Source organism: Ochlerotatus camptorhynchus, unplaced genomic scaffold, assembly GCF_037179485.1.
Source record: "Ochlerotatus camptorhynchus isolate MF236.1 unplaced genomic scaffold, CSIRO-AGI_Acam_v1.1 ptg000554l, whole genome shotgun sequence".
In the NCBI taxonomy this organism is placed as follows: Eukaryota; Metazoa; Arthropoda; class Insecta; order Diptera; family Culicidae; genus Ochlerotatus; species Ochlerotatus camptorhynchus.
Genome location: NW_027041037.1, coordinates 39193 through 53159, shown reverse-complemented (window position 1 = coordinate 53159; position 13967 = coordinate 39193). Strand labels below are relative to the sequence as shown.

The 13967-nt window shown below is 36.8% G+C and overlaps 1 protein-coding gene across 8 annotated transcripts in view; it reads left to right on the top strand.

Moving 5' to 3' along the window:
- The window catches only part of Esyt2 (extended synaptotagmin-like protein 2), a 59645-nt gene extending 50718 nt beyond the window's left edge, over positions 1-8927 (top strand). For 7 of the 8 annotated variants that reach the window (XM_065236514.1, XM_065236519.1, XM_065236513.1 and 4 more), the window contains 4 exons: positions 1430-1478; positions 1536-1712; positions 6888-7871; positions 7933-8927. In XM_065236514.1, the coding sequence (XP_065092586.1) occupies positions 1430-1478; positions 1536-1712; positions 6888-7871; positions 7933-8022 (1300 nt within the window). In that variant the 3' untranslated portion in view covers positions 8023-8927. Of the gene's footprint in view, positions 1-823; positions 910-1429; positions 1479-1535; positions 1713-6887; positions 7872-7932 lie in introns of all 8 variants that reach the window. The other variant, XM_065236517.1, reaches the window with a different exon arrangement.
- The last annotated feature ends 5040 nt before the right edge of the window (positions 8928-13967 follow it).

Genomic DNA, 13967 nt, shown 5'->3' with positions numbered 1-13967 from the left:
CGTATGGCAGCTTAGAACATATGCAAGCATTAAAATTCTTCATTATCTTAATGAGTGATAAAATCCAACCTATAACCAAATTCATTTTTTTTTTTAGTTTTCTAGTATGAACACGAAATATCAGCTTTACTTCATACATTTTTGCCGTAGCTTGAGCAATGAAATGATCTATGGAAATCTTTTGGGGAATTTGTCTAAATCATCTTCCTAACGCCCCTCAATACAAGGTACATCAGTATGGCTTCAAATAGCTGTAAATTTGTATGCTTTGGATCAAAAGGCGAAATAATCCTACTACGAGTTTAAAATCAAGATAAACGACTGACACTGAGTAAAAAAAGTCTTTTCATTTCTTTCGACATCATTGAAAACAAGTGCTAAAATTTTTTTGATGATTATGTTTTTTTAGAATTAGGTATAATATGTTAATTGTTCTATGTGACACATAACAGTCTGTCAAGCAATTTGTAAATATGTACTTTTTAAGTAACTGATCGTAACAATTGTTCAACACATTTCTGATAGTATAAACCTAACGTTTGCTTCAAGCACTGCCACTATTGAACATAAACAACATGTACTTACCTCACTGGCATATTTTTCTGCAATTTACACCCATCTCTAATCAAATTCTATTTCTCGTTCTTTGTCTTTTCTCTCCAACGCGTCTGTGTACTAACAAACCCCGCCAATCCCAATTAATTCTACCAAAATATTGAAAATACATCCCACCTGAATCTGGACGATGATCAACTCAAAATTGACCATAACCCAAACGAACCAAACAACAAATCTTGCAAATCACTCTGTGATCTACCTGCAGGCTTGTGTTGACGTTTCTCATCAAACCTTGATTGGCTTAAAGTTATTCGACTGGGATCGAACCGGCGACCACGACCCCCTTGGCAGGTTCGAAGACAAGTGTTATGTTCATTTATTCCCGCTTCTATAAATAACAATAACAACAATGATTCGTTCTTGTACTGAAACTGTTTTCAATCGATCGATTTTACTTCACGCCTATCTTTAAGATTCTATACTTCTTTCGGTTTGCTCTCAAAGTGTTCATATCAATTCAATCGATCTTTGTTTTATTTTTTCGTGCAAACAGTACTTTTATAATTTGAAGGTAGACGGTAGACCCACCTTATATTCACCCCCTAGGATTGATTCTGTAGATATCCTTTAGTCAAGCCCTTTTCTTCGTATAACGATTGTACCCTTCCCGATGACAAGACCAATTGAAACATCAGCTTGAATTGCTTGAAGCTTTTAAATTCAATACAGTTTTATTTAGCTTAATTTGAACAATGTATGTTTCCATGCTTCCGGTGTAGTTTCAATAGGCATGCAGATAAGCTTTGTTTTAGTAGGAACTCACACGCCGTTACTAATGTCGATTTCCTTTCTCGTACCTGTCATCTTGCAGAGCTACCGTCGAGATAAGCAGTGTTACCAAAAATGGAGAAATTGATACCGTAAGTATTGTTTGACATTCAGCGGTTTGGATGGATTCAATAATCTTCATTTTACAGTGGCTGACACTCGAGCAAGCCAAGCATGGATTGGTGCACCTGAGGTTGACTTGGTTCACTCTGAGCGCTGACAAGAATGATCTGAAGGCTGCCCTGGAGGAAACGCAACTGTTGCGTGTTACCTCGATGAGCACTGCTCTGCTGACGGTGTTCATTGATTCGGCCAAAAATCTGCCCGTAAGTATATGGTTTCACTGATAATTTGATTTAAATTATGTTTACCTTGCACATACTAGTCTTAGGCCGTAAATATTGATGTTGTGATAAAATCGATCGTTAACTACAATGTCTTCCATGGATTATTGCACAGTTGTTTGATGCTACTCCTTTGGGTCAAACCTCAGTCCATGGTGCTCCTATGACCGTTACTATCGAAACAACCTCTCCATGAAACCTGAGTATGCCAGTTAGACCATTACACTGAGGCAAAAGTACGTAACAATTCCATAAGAACCACTTATGAATTTTAGCCACCAGAAATCGGTGTGAATTTCAAAGATTTGCCTTATGAAAAATAATGTCAACAAAAAAAAATAATAAAACTGAGCATACACCGAGGCAAAAGAACGTTAGAATTCCATAAGAACCAATTGTGAATTTCAGCCACAAAAAATCGATATGAATTTCATAGATTTGCCTTATGAAAAATAATGTCGACAAAAAAATAGTTTACCGGAACAGCAGACTGGTACCGAACCATGGACGTTGAGATTACGGGTACTGTGTCTAGTCCACTTGTCTGTCAACACCTGGGAAAATGGAACGGCTAAAGGCATCGAATGTGTCGTTCATAAGTCGAGCCTTATGAAATTCTTAAGTCTATTTTTGCCTCAGTGTACTGGAACCGAACCATGGACGTTGAGATTACGGGTCTTGTTACTGGACCACTCGTCTGTCGACGCTTGGGAAAATGGAATGAATAATGGCGTAGAAGAGCTACCTCATGTTAGACGAAAATCTTTCATAAGTCGTGCTTATGAAATACATATGTGTCGTTCATAAGTCGAGCCTTATGAAATTCTTAAGTCTATTTGCCTCAGTGTACGTATTTCTAGACAAATCAAGGATGAAGTTTGAAAAAGACGTATCTGCTATTGTCAAGAATGTTTCAAACGTTAAAATTTCGAAATTCTTAGCACACCCACACATATTAACACCACCATCAGGTATAATAAAGTTTCCTCAACATGATGGTATGCGTTGGTGAGCCTAAAATCTCGACAAACTGACGTTTGAATCTTTGTTTACAAAAGCAGATAGGGTTTTTGATCTAATTTCCGTCCTACTAAGCACATCTCGCACTTTACCTCTCTTTTTGAAAGGGTTTGAACAAAACATGGAATGTTTTTATCAAAGATAACTTCTAAATTTATTCACCTTTCCATACGTGCCGTTGGATTTGATAAAGAGTCAAACAATGTTGAGATATTATTAAAAATCTAACTCTGCTTCTTGATTCTAAATTCATCCTACGAGTTTCAATTCCGTCCTAACGCATTGAAACGCCATTAGATTTTCTTCGTCTTACTCATAAACGTAGAAAGGGGGGATTCGCTAGGAACGCTTCTTTTGTTTTAAGAACAATGAGTGTAAATATTCATACAATGCGCTGTAATACGCTTCATGTTGTGGCTTATAAACTAACGGATCGGAATAAACGTATTATTGTTTTGTGCATGGTGAAATCATTGACATTATTGATGATTTCTGCTCGATAGAACGTAAATGGGCGATTACGACGAGGTAACGCTCTTTCCTACTTCTTTTCGAAAATTCATCTTTGAAATTAACCTTTAAAAACATGATGCGTGTTTTCGAATTGCGGTCATTTAAAGCCTTAAACGCAAACATTGAAACACATTCAATTATGCTTATGTGTGTCTTACATCCACCAGTCCATAAAATTGCTTTTGCAAAGAGTTCAACACATCACAAATAATAAATAACTTGGGTTTTAAATCTGATAGTTGATTAGGAAACTTATCCCGTTTATTTCCAATTTTTTTCAGGTTTATTTTAAGAAACTTTTTGTTAGAATTAAGCTGTTAAAGTACAAAAAGCTAAACATTTGTGGATATATTATTTTTTGGGATGATCTCGGAAGTCCGAATTATTTTCGAGTACTTAGCAGGATCAACATAGACTTACAGGATTGCAGTTCGCTTTCAGCTGTGGACACAGCAGCAGTTGCATTTCTCGGTGCCGATAAACCCCACTCAGCAAAAAAATAATTTTGATATCACATCAAAGTGGATGCACTACAATCATGTCGAAAATTTCATGTAATTTTTATGACCACACAAATAAACAAATGCAGTAAAAGCAGCGTAATGTCAGTTCATGCATTGTATTAATGATAATTTTGTCCTTTTTAGCAAGTAATATTACACCATATTTTCGACATGATTGTAGTGCATCCACTTTGACATGATATCAAAATTATTTTTTTGCTGTGCATGCCCATGAACATCAAGCGTGCAACTACACTTACAGAATTCAAGAGACGCTGCATTTCACATGTAAAAGCTGTTTATTGAGCAGTTAAATTTTTATGAATGGATAAATTATGTATCTTGACAAAGTTATCACTAACGGATTATTTTGTATGGAGACTGTCATAAAGACATTTTAGTAATTTGTGTAGCATATACAAAAAACTACATGGTTTGCCTCGATGGTGATGATGGATTTTTAGTTTTTTGATTTTGTAGTAGTAATAGTAAAAATAGCTTTGAGTAGTCTACAATGGTTTGAGCCTCGCGCGCGGAATACAGGTATAAATGACTAATACGTGGAAATTGTGGCAAAAGCCTTGAATTAGTAAAGGATTGGCTGGAAGTCGTTTCCTTGGATATAGTCCTGGCACTGCGGAAGCTTAAACGTGTAAATCCCAGGTCACGTGTAAATGGAAGTATTGTCGAGGACTATACTTGGACTTTTGATAACTAGTTACACCTTTGAATGTTTTTGGTTGATGCCTATAGCATATTTAACAGGACATTTATATCTGTAATTGTAACCAGCTGGATTTTGTTTGCAAACCTGGTTAAAATGTTTATATTTAATTATTTTAAAGATAACTCGTCCAGCTCAAACCTTTGTAGGGGTAAGAGGTGGGACCATCATCATCATCATCATAGTGATATCGACAGTTTGTTTACTTGACCAGGTTTTACGGTCGCTGTTTGAAGCACAAATTTGATGATTAGAGGCGGAGTTGAAATTAAGAAAACCGTAAAACGGGGTATCTTTGATAATGCGGGTAGCTTTGATAGGATAATATAATGATTAAAACTACTCTCTGCGCTTTTCCCGAATTCGAAACATTTTTCTTCTTCTTCTTCGCATTTCAAGCTTATCGCATATCACATATTAGCTTATTGTGTGCTCTCAACTTAGTGTTCTGATGCACTTCCACAGTTATTAATTGAGAGTTTTCGATGCCTGTACCATTTTTGCATTGGTATAATTGTGTGGCAAGCAAGTCCAATCATACTTCTATGCCCAGGGAAGTCGAGAAATTTTCCAACCCGAAAAATTCCTAGACCGGACCGGGAATCGAACCCAGCCAACTCCAGCATGGTTTTGCTTTGTAGCTGCGCCTTTACCGACTGAGCTAAGGGAGGCCCATTTAAACTAACTAGCCGTATATGGGACCAAACAGAAAAATACACTTTTCCCATACCGTCTCTTACTCATAATTAATTATATCTTAGCTCATGCGTATGATTAAAAAACTGAGAACAGCAAAGTTTAAGGAAACTAATTGGGCTTTTTGTTAAAAATATTTTCAAGATTGAACACTCACGAATAACATCTCAATAAAGCGAAAATTGCTCAAATTATGCGATAATTGAATTTTAACCTACGAGTATCGCAAAAATAACAACTTTGGGCATTTAAGCATTATGAGCTTTTTTGTTGTAAATTTAATGTTTTTTAATATTAACACTATTTCAAAGATATTCGATAACTGTAGGTGGTATTTTGCAAAATAATAATTCCTTCAATAATTCATAACTTTTTTGTTTATGATTTGCCCAGCAAATGCACAATGTCAGTAGGTATTACTTTATCTAAAATACAAAATTAATGTAAAAAAATAATTTAAAAAAAAATGCAATTTGAGTAATTTTAATTTTCTTTTGATAATTTTGATTTTTTTGAAAAAATATATATAATTTTTTACAGTGTATATTTTTTCTTGGAAGGCACAATACTTGTCCGCAGCTTCTTCAAAGACAGCATCTCGATCAAACAAATCGTTCACGAGATATATATTATTCTATTGATGTGTGGAACTGCTCTGCTGTACAATTTGTGGTAACTAAATAACTCGGTTTGTGGCTACTTTTCGCCAATTTTGAGAGCATCCCTCATTTCCTAGATCTTGGTCCACTTGGTCTAAACACCTAGCTCACTCCCGGATACGCCATTTCTGCGGGATTGTTGTTTGGCAGTCTTATATCGTGTCCCGCCCATTGTACCCTTCCTGCTTTAACGATTCTCTGGATACTGGATTCACCATAGAGTTGCGCAAGCTCGTGGTTCATTATTTCCGTCCATACACCGTTTTCATATGCCCACCAAAGATGATCCTAAGCACACGTCGTTCTAAAACCCTCAGTAATTGCAGGTCCTCCTCGAGCATTGTCCATGTCTCGTACCCATAGAGAACTGACGGTCTTATGAGCAAAGTGCACATGGTACACTTAATACAGAGCAAGTTTACTAGACCTTAGGGTCTTGTGGAGTCCATAATATAAGCACGACTTCTGGCAATAATGCGTCCGAATGTCTCTGCTGCAGTTGTTATCAGACGTCATCAACCGAGTTACACAAATTAATCCCCCACCTCGAACTCATCTCCGTCGTTTATCACACTTCTGCCTATGTGAGCTTTATCACGTTCGGTTCCAGATACTTTCTCTTCGACATATTCACCTTTAATCCAACCTTTTATGCTTCACGTCTCAGCCTGCTAAGCTTCTCCGCCACCGCCTGCAACAACGCTATCCACGTCGTCAGCGAAGCAGATCAACTGTCTGGAATTATTGAAGATTGTGCCTAACATGTTTAATAACACTTTCTCTAGTGCAATGTTGAACAGGAGTGAGGAAAGACCATCGCCTTGTAGAAGTCTTTTGCGTGTTTCAAACGAGTCCGTTTATCAAAGTTACAAGGATCCATATTTTTTCACATACCACTAGATCTGGATTCCTCGGAGCGGCTTTTAAAGACGCATGCATAGCGTTTGAGAACGATCAATTATTTTAATGAAATGATGTCAGAATTGCATTTGGGGAATCTATAATAATCGAAATTTCTTCTCTTTTCATTTTAATAAAACAGCAAGCACGTCAGCAAAGCCAGCCAGATCCATACATGATCCTGAGCGTTGGCAAGAAAACCGAGCAAACTAGCATCCAAATGAGGACTGACGCTCCGGTGTGGGAGCAAGGGTTCACCTTCTTGGTGGGAAACCCTGACAACGATACGCTGCAGTTGAAAGTGGTTGATCAGAAGACTGGCAACACATTGGGCACATTGATGTTCATTCTCAGCACACTGATGGAAAAGAAGAATCTGGAGCTAATGTCCCAGCCTTTCCAGTTGCAAAAATCGGGTCCAGAAACTAAAATTATTATGTCCTTGTCGCTACGTATTTTGAAGCGGGCTAGTGACGTAGTCGATGATGCTGTTTCTGACAAAACTTCAACTTCGGAAGGTTATGGGGGAGAAAGTACTCTTTCAAGGTCTAGTTCCATCAGAACGGCCCCTGCCACAGTGGCTGAGTCAACAACTTCAGAACCGGTTGTAGCTAGTTCCATCAAGAAACAGGAATCACGCAAATCAACTTCTTCCGGAATTGTCGACCAAATGTCTATTCAGGAAGAACCATTCGTCATGTCCACACTGAATACGGTCATGATGGCTACTCCTCCGAGAAGCCCTAATCTGAGTGAAAATGGAACAGAACTGCTGCGCCGTAGTCCGAGCACTACTTCTTCGGTTGGTTCCTCTGGGCTAGGCCGTATTCAACTTACTGTTGCATTCAGTGTTCAGCGCCAACGATTGCTTGTGATCATCCATAAAATCAGCAACATCCCGCAGAAGGATCCAACGAATATCCCGGATCCATACGTCAAACTATACTTACTTCCTGGTCGCTCCAAGGAATCCAAACGGAAAACCAACGTAGTTAAAGACAACTGCGATCCTGTTTTTGATGCCACTTTTGAGTACGTCATTTCCAATGCCGAGTTGATTAGCTCGGAGCTGGAGATTACCGTTTGCACCCAGAAGGGATTCTTCGGAAGTCCTGTGATTGGCATGGTATGAAACTTGCCGAATAATTTACCCGAATGTTGACTAATTCTTTCTTTTTGTATTGCAGCAAAAACTTACTTTGAATGATCCAGATATTGTATCGCCACAAGGTGTTAAGGCTTGGTACGATCTTTTGCCGGAATCAAAGTTTGAATAAATCACGATTCTCGTACGTGAAATTTTGCCTAATGTAGCATTCAAACACTAATTTACCTTCGCAATTAAAGGCTAAGATAACTCAGCATACTTCAATTATGTAAGATGAAATCTTCATAGGTCTTTTTTGCGCATTTTAACAAAAAAAAAAAACTCTTGTTCCATAACGTGCACTTTTTGCAAACAAATTCGTCCACAAAAATTTTAATCTCTGATATTCGATTAAAAAAAAAATAGTTTGATAGAAACGAGCACATGCCAAGATTTAAGTAAGGCATTATGATTAAATCCCACTGAAGGTGAACAATGATGCCTAGCATCTCTTGTATTTTTATTATATTGTAATCAATATTATCGAACTCGTGTATGCAGAGAACATGAACAGAATATTTCAAATTGTCTCCAAATCGTGTCAATTAGTAGAAGAGAAAACCTACAACAAAAACAAATATGACAACTGTACCATAACAATCAACAGATGGCCTGCAAGGGAAACTTTTAACTTCATACAAGTCGTGGACAACAATTTCGCTGCCGGCGGCCTTTAGAATGTAAACATGCCGATAATTACATGCGTACACAAAATATGGCAGAACGAAACTTTAACAAGTTGTGACATAAGGTTAGTATGATTCTAGTGCACAGAGCTTACTGAAACGATTATATAATGCACGAAAGTAGTGAAACAGTTAGCTTTATGCCCATGATGCAATTTAGCTCGAACATAAGAACCTATTACGCTGCGCTAAGATGAATATGTCTCGTTTTTAGATATCGTGAAATAAAAATCATTGCAAAGTTTTCTTTATAATCTGCTTTTAATATAATATTGTACATGGATAACATACAATCAACTCTTGATATTCATAATAAAAAGTACTTTAAGATTTGTTTTGATTACTGTAATATGTGTGTTTTCAAATCGAAGATGAACAATAGTCCTGAATCAGTATGCTCTTTAGTCGGCGTTGCAAGATCATTGATCCTCTCTCCACTTTCGCTGAAGCTCTGATAATATGTGTGTTACTGTTCTGTTAACAGCATTCTACGTGCCCTCGTCTCTACACGAGCTTAGCTAGATCAGAATTCCACTACGATGTTCCTCTAGTGGTTTTGACCGAGAGGCAGCTTCTTTGTTTGCCAAATATTTAATCGATTTTTGAATCTGAAGGAAAGTTCTGTGAAAACGAATTCTTGGGAAAATAATTAACAATCCGAAAATAACCTTAGAGTGAATGTCGTGAGTTTTCGGAATGTTATAAGATAATTTCTGGACTGTTATATATATTTCTGAGAAATACCATTGAAAATCACATGTTTATTTTAGAGGAATACTGCAAAGAGCTCTGAGAGGAGAATGATTCTAAGGAAATCCTGAAAAACTTACTGAGCGCGATTAAGATCATTAAAAAATAGACAAATATTATGGACTTAGGATGCAGAAATAAAGATAAGTTCCTCGAAAAATGATGATGTCGTAGTATAACTACCCATTTAATCTAGCGGCAACTTTGATTCATTTTATGCTTAATTTAAAACAACCAGGAAAACTGACAAAACGCTGGAGAAGAAACAAAAGATTATGATATGATGATAGCATATGGAACTACCACAAACTGCAAGACATGTGTCGGTAGACTGTGGATTATCCTCGCTGTTCGACTTGATCAATTGATAACCACTAATTGTACTCAACCTGCCATTGTATGAAGGGCCAAAACCGGTTTGGGTGAATATATAGGCAACATAACCCACGTGCATCACCAGGATTAATGAGAATCTCCTTCCAACAACAGGATCATACAACCGGTCACAAAACAGGCCATCCAACTAGAGGATGTCCAAATGAGTGTGGAGAAGAGCCAGCCCTCTTTCACGAAATATTAAAAACATGAAGCCTGGTGGACCCTCCCGTACCCAGCATGTAATGTTTCATATAATAATGGAATGAGTTAATTTCGTTTTCAGTATATGCATAACGCAACGAACACCCCCCTTTTATCACTCAGCAGTCTGACAGACTGCAGTCGAACTTTATTCGTTTCCCTTACTTAAGCATTTAGATTAGCATTCTATGCCCCTTCTTTTTTGTATTTTGCTGCTGTTGGTGAATGAATAGAAAAAAAGCAGACAAAAATGATATTGAGTATTGAGTGGTACCAGCTTGTCTCTCTCAATAATCATAGCGAGCGAGCACGTGATTGGTTGATTGCGGCTAAACACTTTGATCTATTTTTAACAAGTAACGATTAATAACCAACTAGCATATTTATATATCTTACATTCAACCTGAATAAAATGATGTAATTAAAATTGAATTTCATTAATAAATGACCATATTATAAACGTTGTAACGTATTTTTTGATTTGCACCCCATTATAATCCAAAAAGACGACATAAAACGCCAGATAAAACAGTTCCCAAAAAATACCCCAGATAACCCCAAAAAAAAAATTACCCCCCTACTACACAAATTTTATTTAAAATAAACTAGAGCTCTTATGTACAGATTTATTGCTGGTCTTGAAAAAGGCCGTTTGTTTCATTAAATTTTTATGGGTGACTGATAAATTGAACAATTCCTACTGATTGCAAAGTTCAAATTCTACTGATATCCACGGATCACAGTTACTCCGATGAGCTGGATGTTCGACGGAATTTTAGGTACGTGTTAGGCAAAGATAACCTACGGACCACGGCGGCGGATCTCACGACGGTAAGTGCAGCTTTTCTATTTCCCTGGACCGATTTGCGTCTGCGTCTGGATATTTCTCATTGTTGTGACGTGTTTGCATTGAGCTGCTAGGAATACTACGATATCCACGCTGCAAAAAAACAATTCCGAGGTCGAACCGTCCAACGTGTAACGTTGAATGATTGTGCGGCTTCGGCTTGTGTCGTTAGGGATCAACTTTCTGATGGCTGTGTTAGGGGTGGGCACCTTGCGGTCGAAGAAAAAATAGGAAATTTGAATATTCCTATATTTCTTCATTGTTAACTGTTTAAATATTTAACAATTATAATGTGTGACATACCACACAAATCTTATAACACTGGTGAAACGATCGAAATAAAAATAATAAAAATCCATTGATTATTGGCCAAGTTATTAGCATTTATAGTCTGACCAATTTTCGTTGCATTTCCCTGAATTGGCACCCTTCCCGAAAGATGTAGTCCTAAGTCAAAACAGCACTCTCGCCTTTCGTTCCTCACACAGCAGCGTAAACCCCCATCAACCAAGAAACACACTCTAGCTGCTCCAACTAGAGGGATTTCAGCAGAGAAAAAAGGGCTGCGTCCACATTCCACCACCAATCACTCGCGACACAACGGCTTCAGTCACCAGTAGACACAGTATTTAAGACGCAGCGCCAGCTTTTCACCGGCCGAATCAACTCCCGACCAACGCCGAAATCAGAACCGACAACTCCAGCTACCGAAAATTAACCCGTCTAATAAGGTTTTGCACCGCTGGTGGGGTTAACCTCAATCGGATGACAGTTCAGTGGTACTGTTTACGTGGACTTAGTCGATTTTTTCTTGGGTAGATTTCCTCAATAATTTTTCAGACTGCAGTGAGATGTAAACCAAACTTCTGCAATGTCCGTGAGCAACATCCTTTCATCGATTTTATTTTACTCTCTCAGAATCCCATACAACTTCGTATAATTGTTCGCTAGGACAATTAACCAAGTTTGTGCTGAAATTTGGCCATTTTGACTCGTGACTAGTTTTTCAAAATAACGTATTCGATATTGTTCAATACATCATAGCATGAAAATAACTCATCTTAACGAAATGACATCTGAAACAAAATTGTAGGAAAGTAAATTTCCTTTACGCATGGAAAAAACTACAAATTTTCGTCCGAAAATGAGAAAAGAAAAACTGTACATTTTTAAGATTTTTAAACTTATGCTCATAAGCTTTCAATTTCAAAATGCTATCTTTTCTAATATTGGATACAATGGACAATGGAAACTTTTTTTTTTTAATTTTTTTTTATTTTTTTATGCAGAAGAAATTTTTTTAGCGATCTACGATTTTAGTCAAATGTTTAGTGTACATTGAGTCAAAATCAGAAAAAATAGCATTTTTGATGATTCAAAGCTTAAATTAAAAATTAAAAATGATTGTTTTGTTATTGCAGTTTTTAACAGTTTTATTTTTATTTTTTTGAACTGAAATTTGGAATTTTTTTCAGTGTGTATTTTTATTTCTAAAAAAGGCAATCCAGTTTCATATAACTTTTTCGCTGTCGTCATTTCAATTAGATGAGCTGTTTTCGTGCTATGATTTATTGAAAAATATCAAATACGCCTATTTTGCAAAATTAGGTGCGATTCAAAACGACCGAATTTCAGCACAATCTGGCTTCTTTGCCCCTAGCAAACCACGCTATTTGACGTGGATTTTCTCTAATCGGCATTTACTGATCACCATGTTGTATTGACAAATGAGGCATTAGCCTAGCACTGCTTTACGCGCTATGTCAATGAACAAGTGCTGTCACATCTCTTAAACGATTTCATATTTTTGTATTACAAAATTTATAAAGGATCCCTTACCAAGGCTTTGGAATAAGATGGTGGAACAAATATCAAATGGTAGCTTTTAAGTAACGCATACGCATTTAAATGCATGTTCGAAGGATAGATATTCGGTGTGTCGGCGTAGCAGCCATGAAATAAAATTCCATGTTGATTTCACACTATCATTGCCTTTATATGGATATATAAACAACAAAAATATAATTTTAATATCACATATGCATGCACTTCAATCGTGTCGAAAATATGGTGTAATATTATTTGCCAAAAAGGACAGAATTATCATTAATACAGTGCATGAACTGACATAACGCTGCTTTTATTTGTTTATTTTTGTGGCCATAAAAATTACATGAGATTTCGACATGATTGAAGTGCATCCTCTTGGATGTAATAATAAAATTTATTTTTCGCTGTGTACGGAATGGGCGATGAGCTCAACAATCAGAAACCGAAAACTGTTGTGCTTTAACATATTAAACTTCATGATGATGTCGTGGATTTTTCTAGGTTTCGAGGGGTGCATCGATTAACTTTCATCGTCGTGCAGTGGCGACATCTGCGTAGAACTTTTATTGCAATCTTCTGATTGATAAATACCTTTTCTCATAACCACTGCAATTTTTCGGGCTCACATCTGGCGATCTTATTTATATATGAAAATAAAAATGCAGTTCAATGTTGCTGCAGAAAAGCATGCAGAGTTATATTTCAACAAATTCCCTGAAATTTTTTATTTAAAAAAAATAGTTCTTGGCAGTTAGTTCTGCATATAATAGAAATATAAATGTTACCTAAATATAGCTAAATATAATAATAACTCCGTGAATACAATAACCCAGCTCACCTGTGTTATGCTGAATCGATCGTTTTTATTCTGCCAACCAATGTAAAACTGCTTGACAAGATTAAAATTGTTTTGCTCTTTCGCAGTTGATTCCCGTCAAAAGCTCTGAGCCAGAAGTGCTCGAGCCCCCATGACTTTAACAAAGTTGGTTACACACATGTTGTGCATGCAACCATGCATGTTTTATTGTAATTGAAAACTCAGCTGAGTCATAAAAACTATGTTGTTTTTATACTTTCATCATTGAGCCTGATGTTGCTTGCCTTTGTACTTAAAATTCAGGATGTGTCATGAAAAAGTATGAATCATTTAGATGAGATTGCAATGCTTGACGATAGATAAAAACAGCAACTTCATTTGTTGCTTCTGAATGTTTGGCTTCCATTTGGCAGTACACATTTACTCCCAAGTGACAAGCACATTGAGTTCGCAGTACCCAGATCTCCACAACAAATTAAGTTCGTATTTCATGCTTTAAAATGAAATTAATTGCAAATGCAGTCACTTGCTTAGTTATAACGTTTTGAAAAAGGGCTACTTCTTGC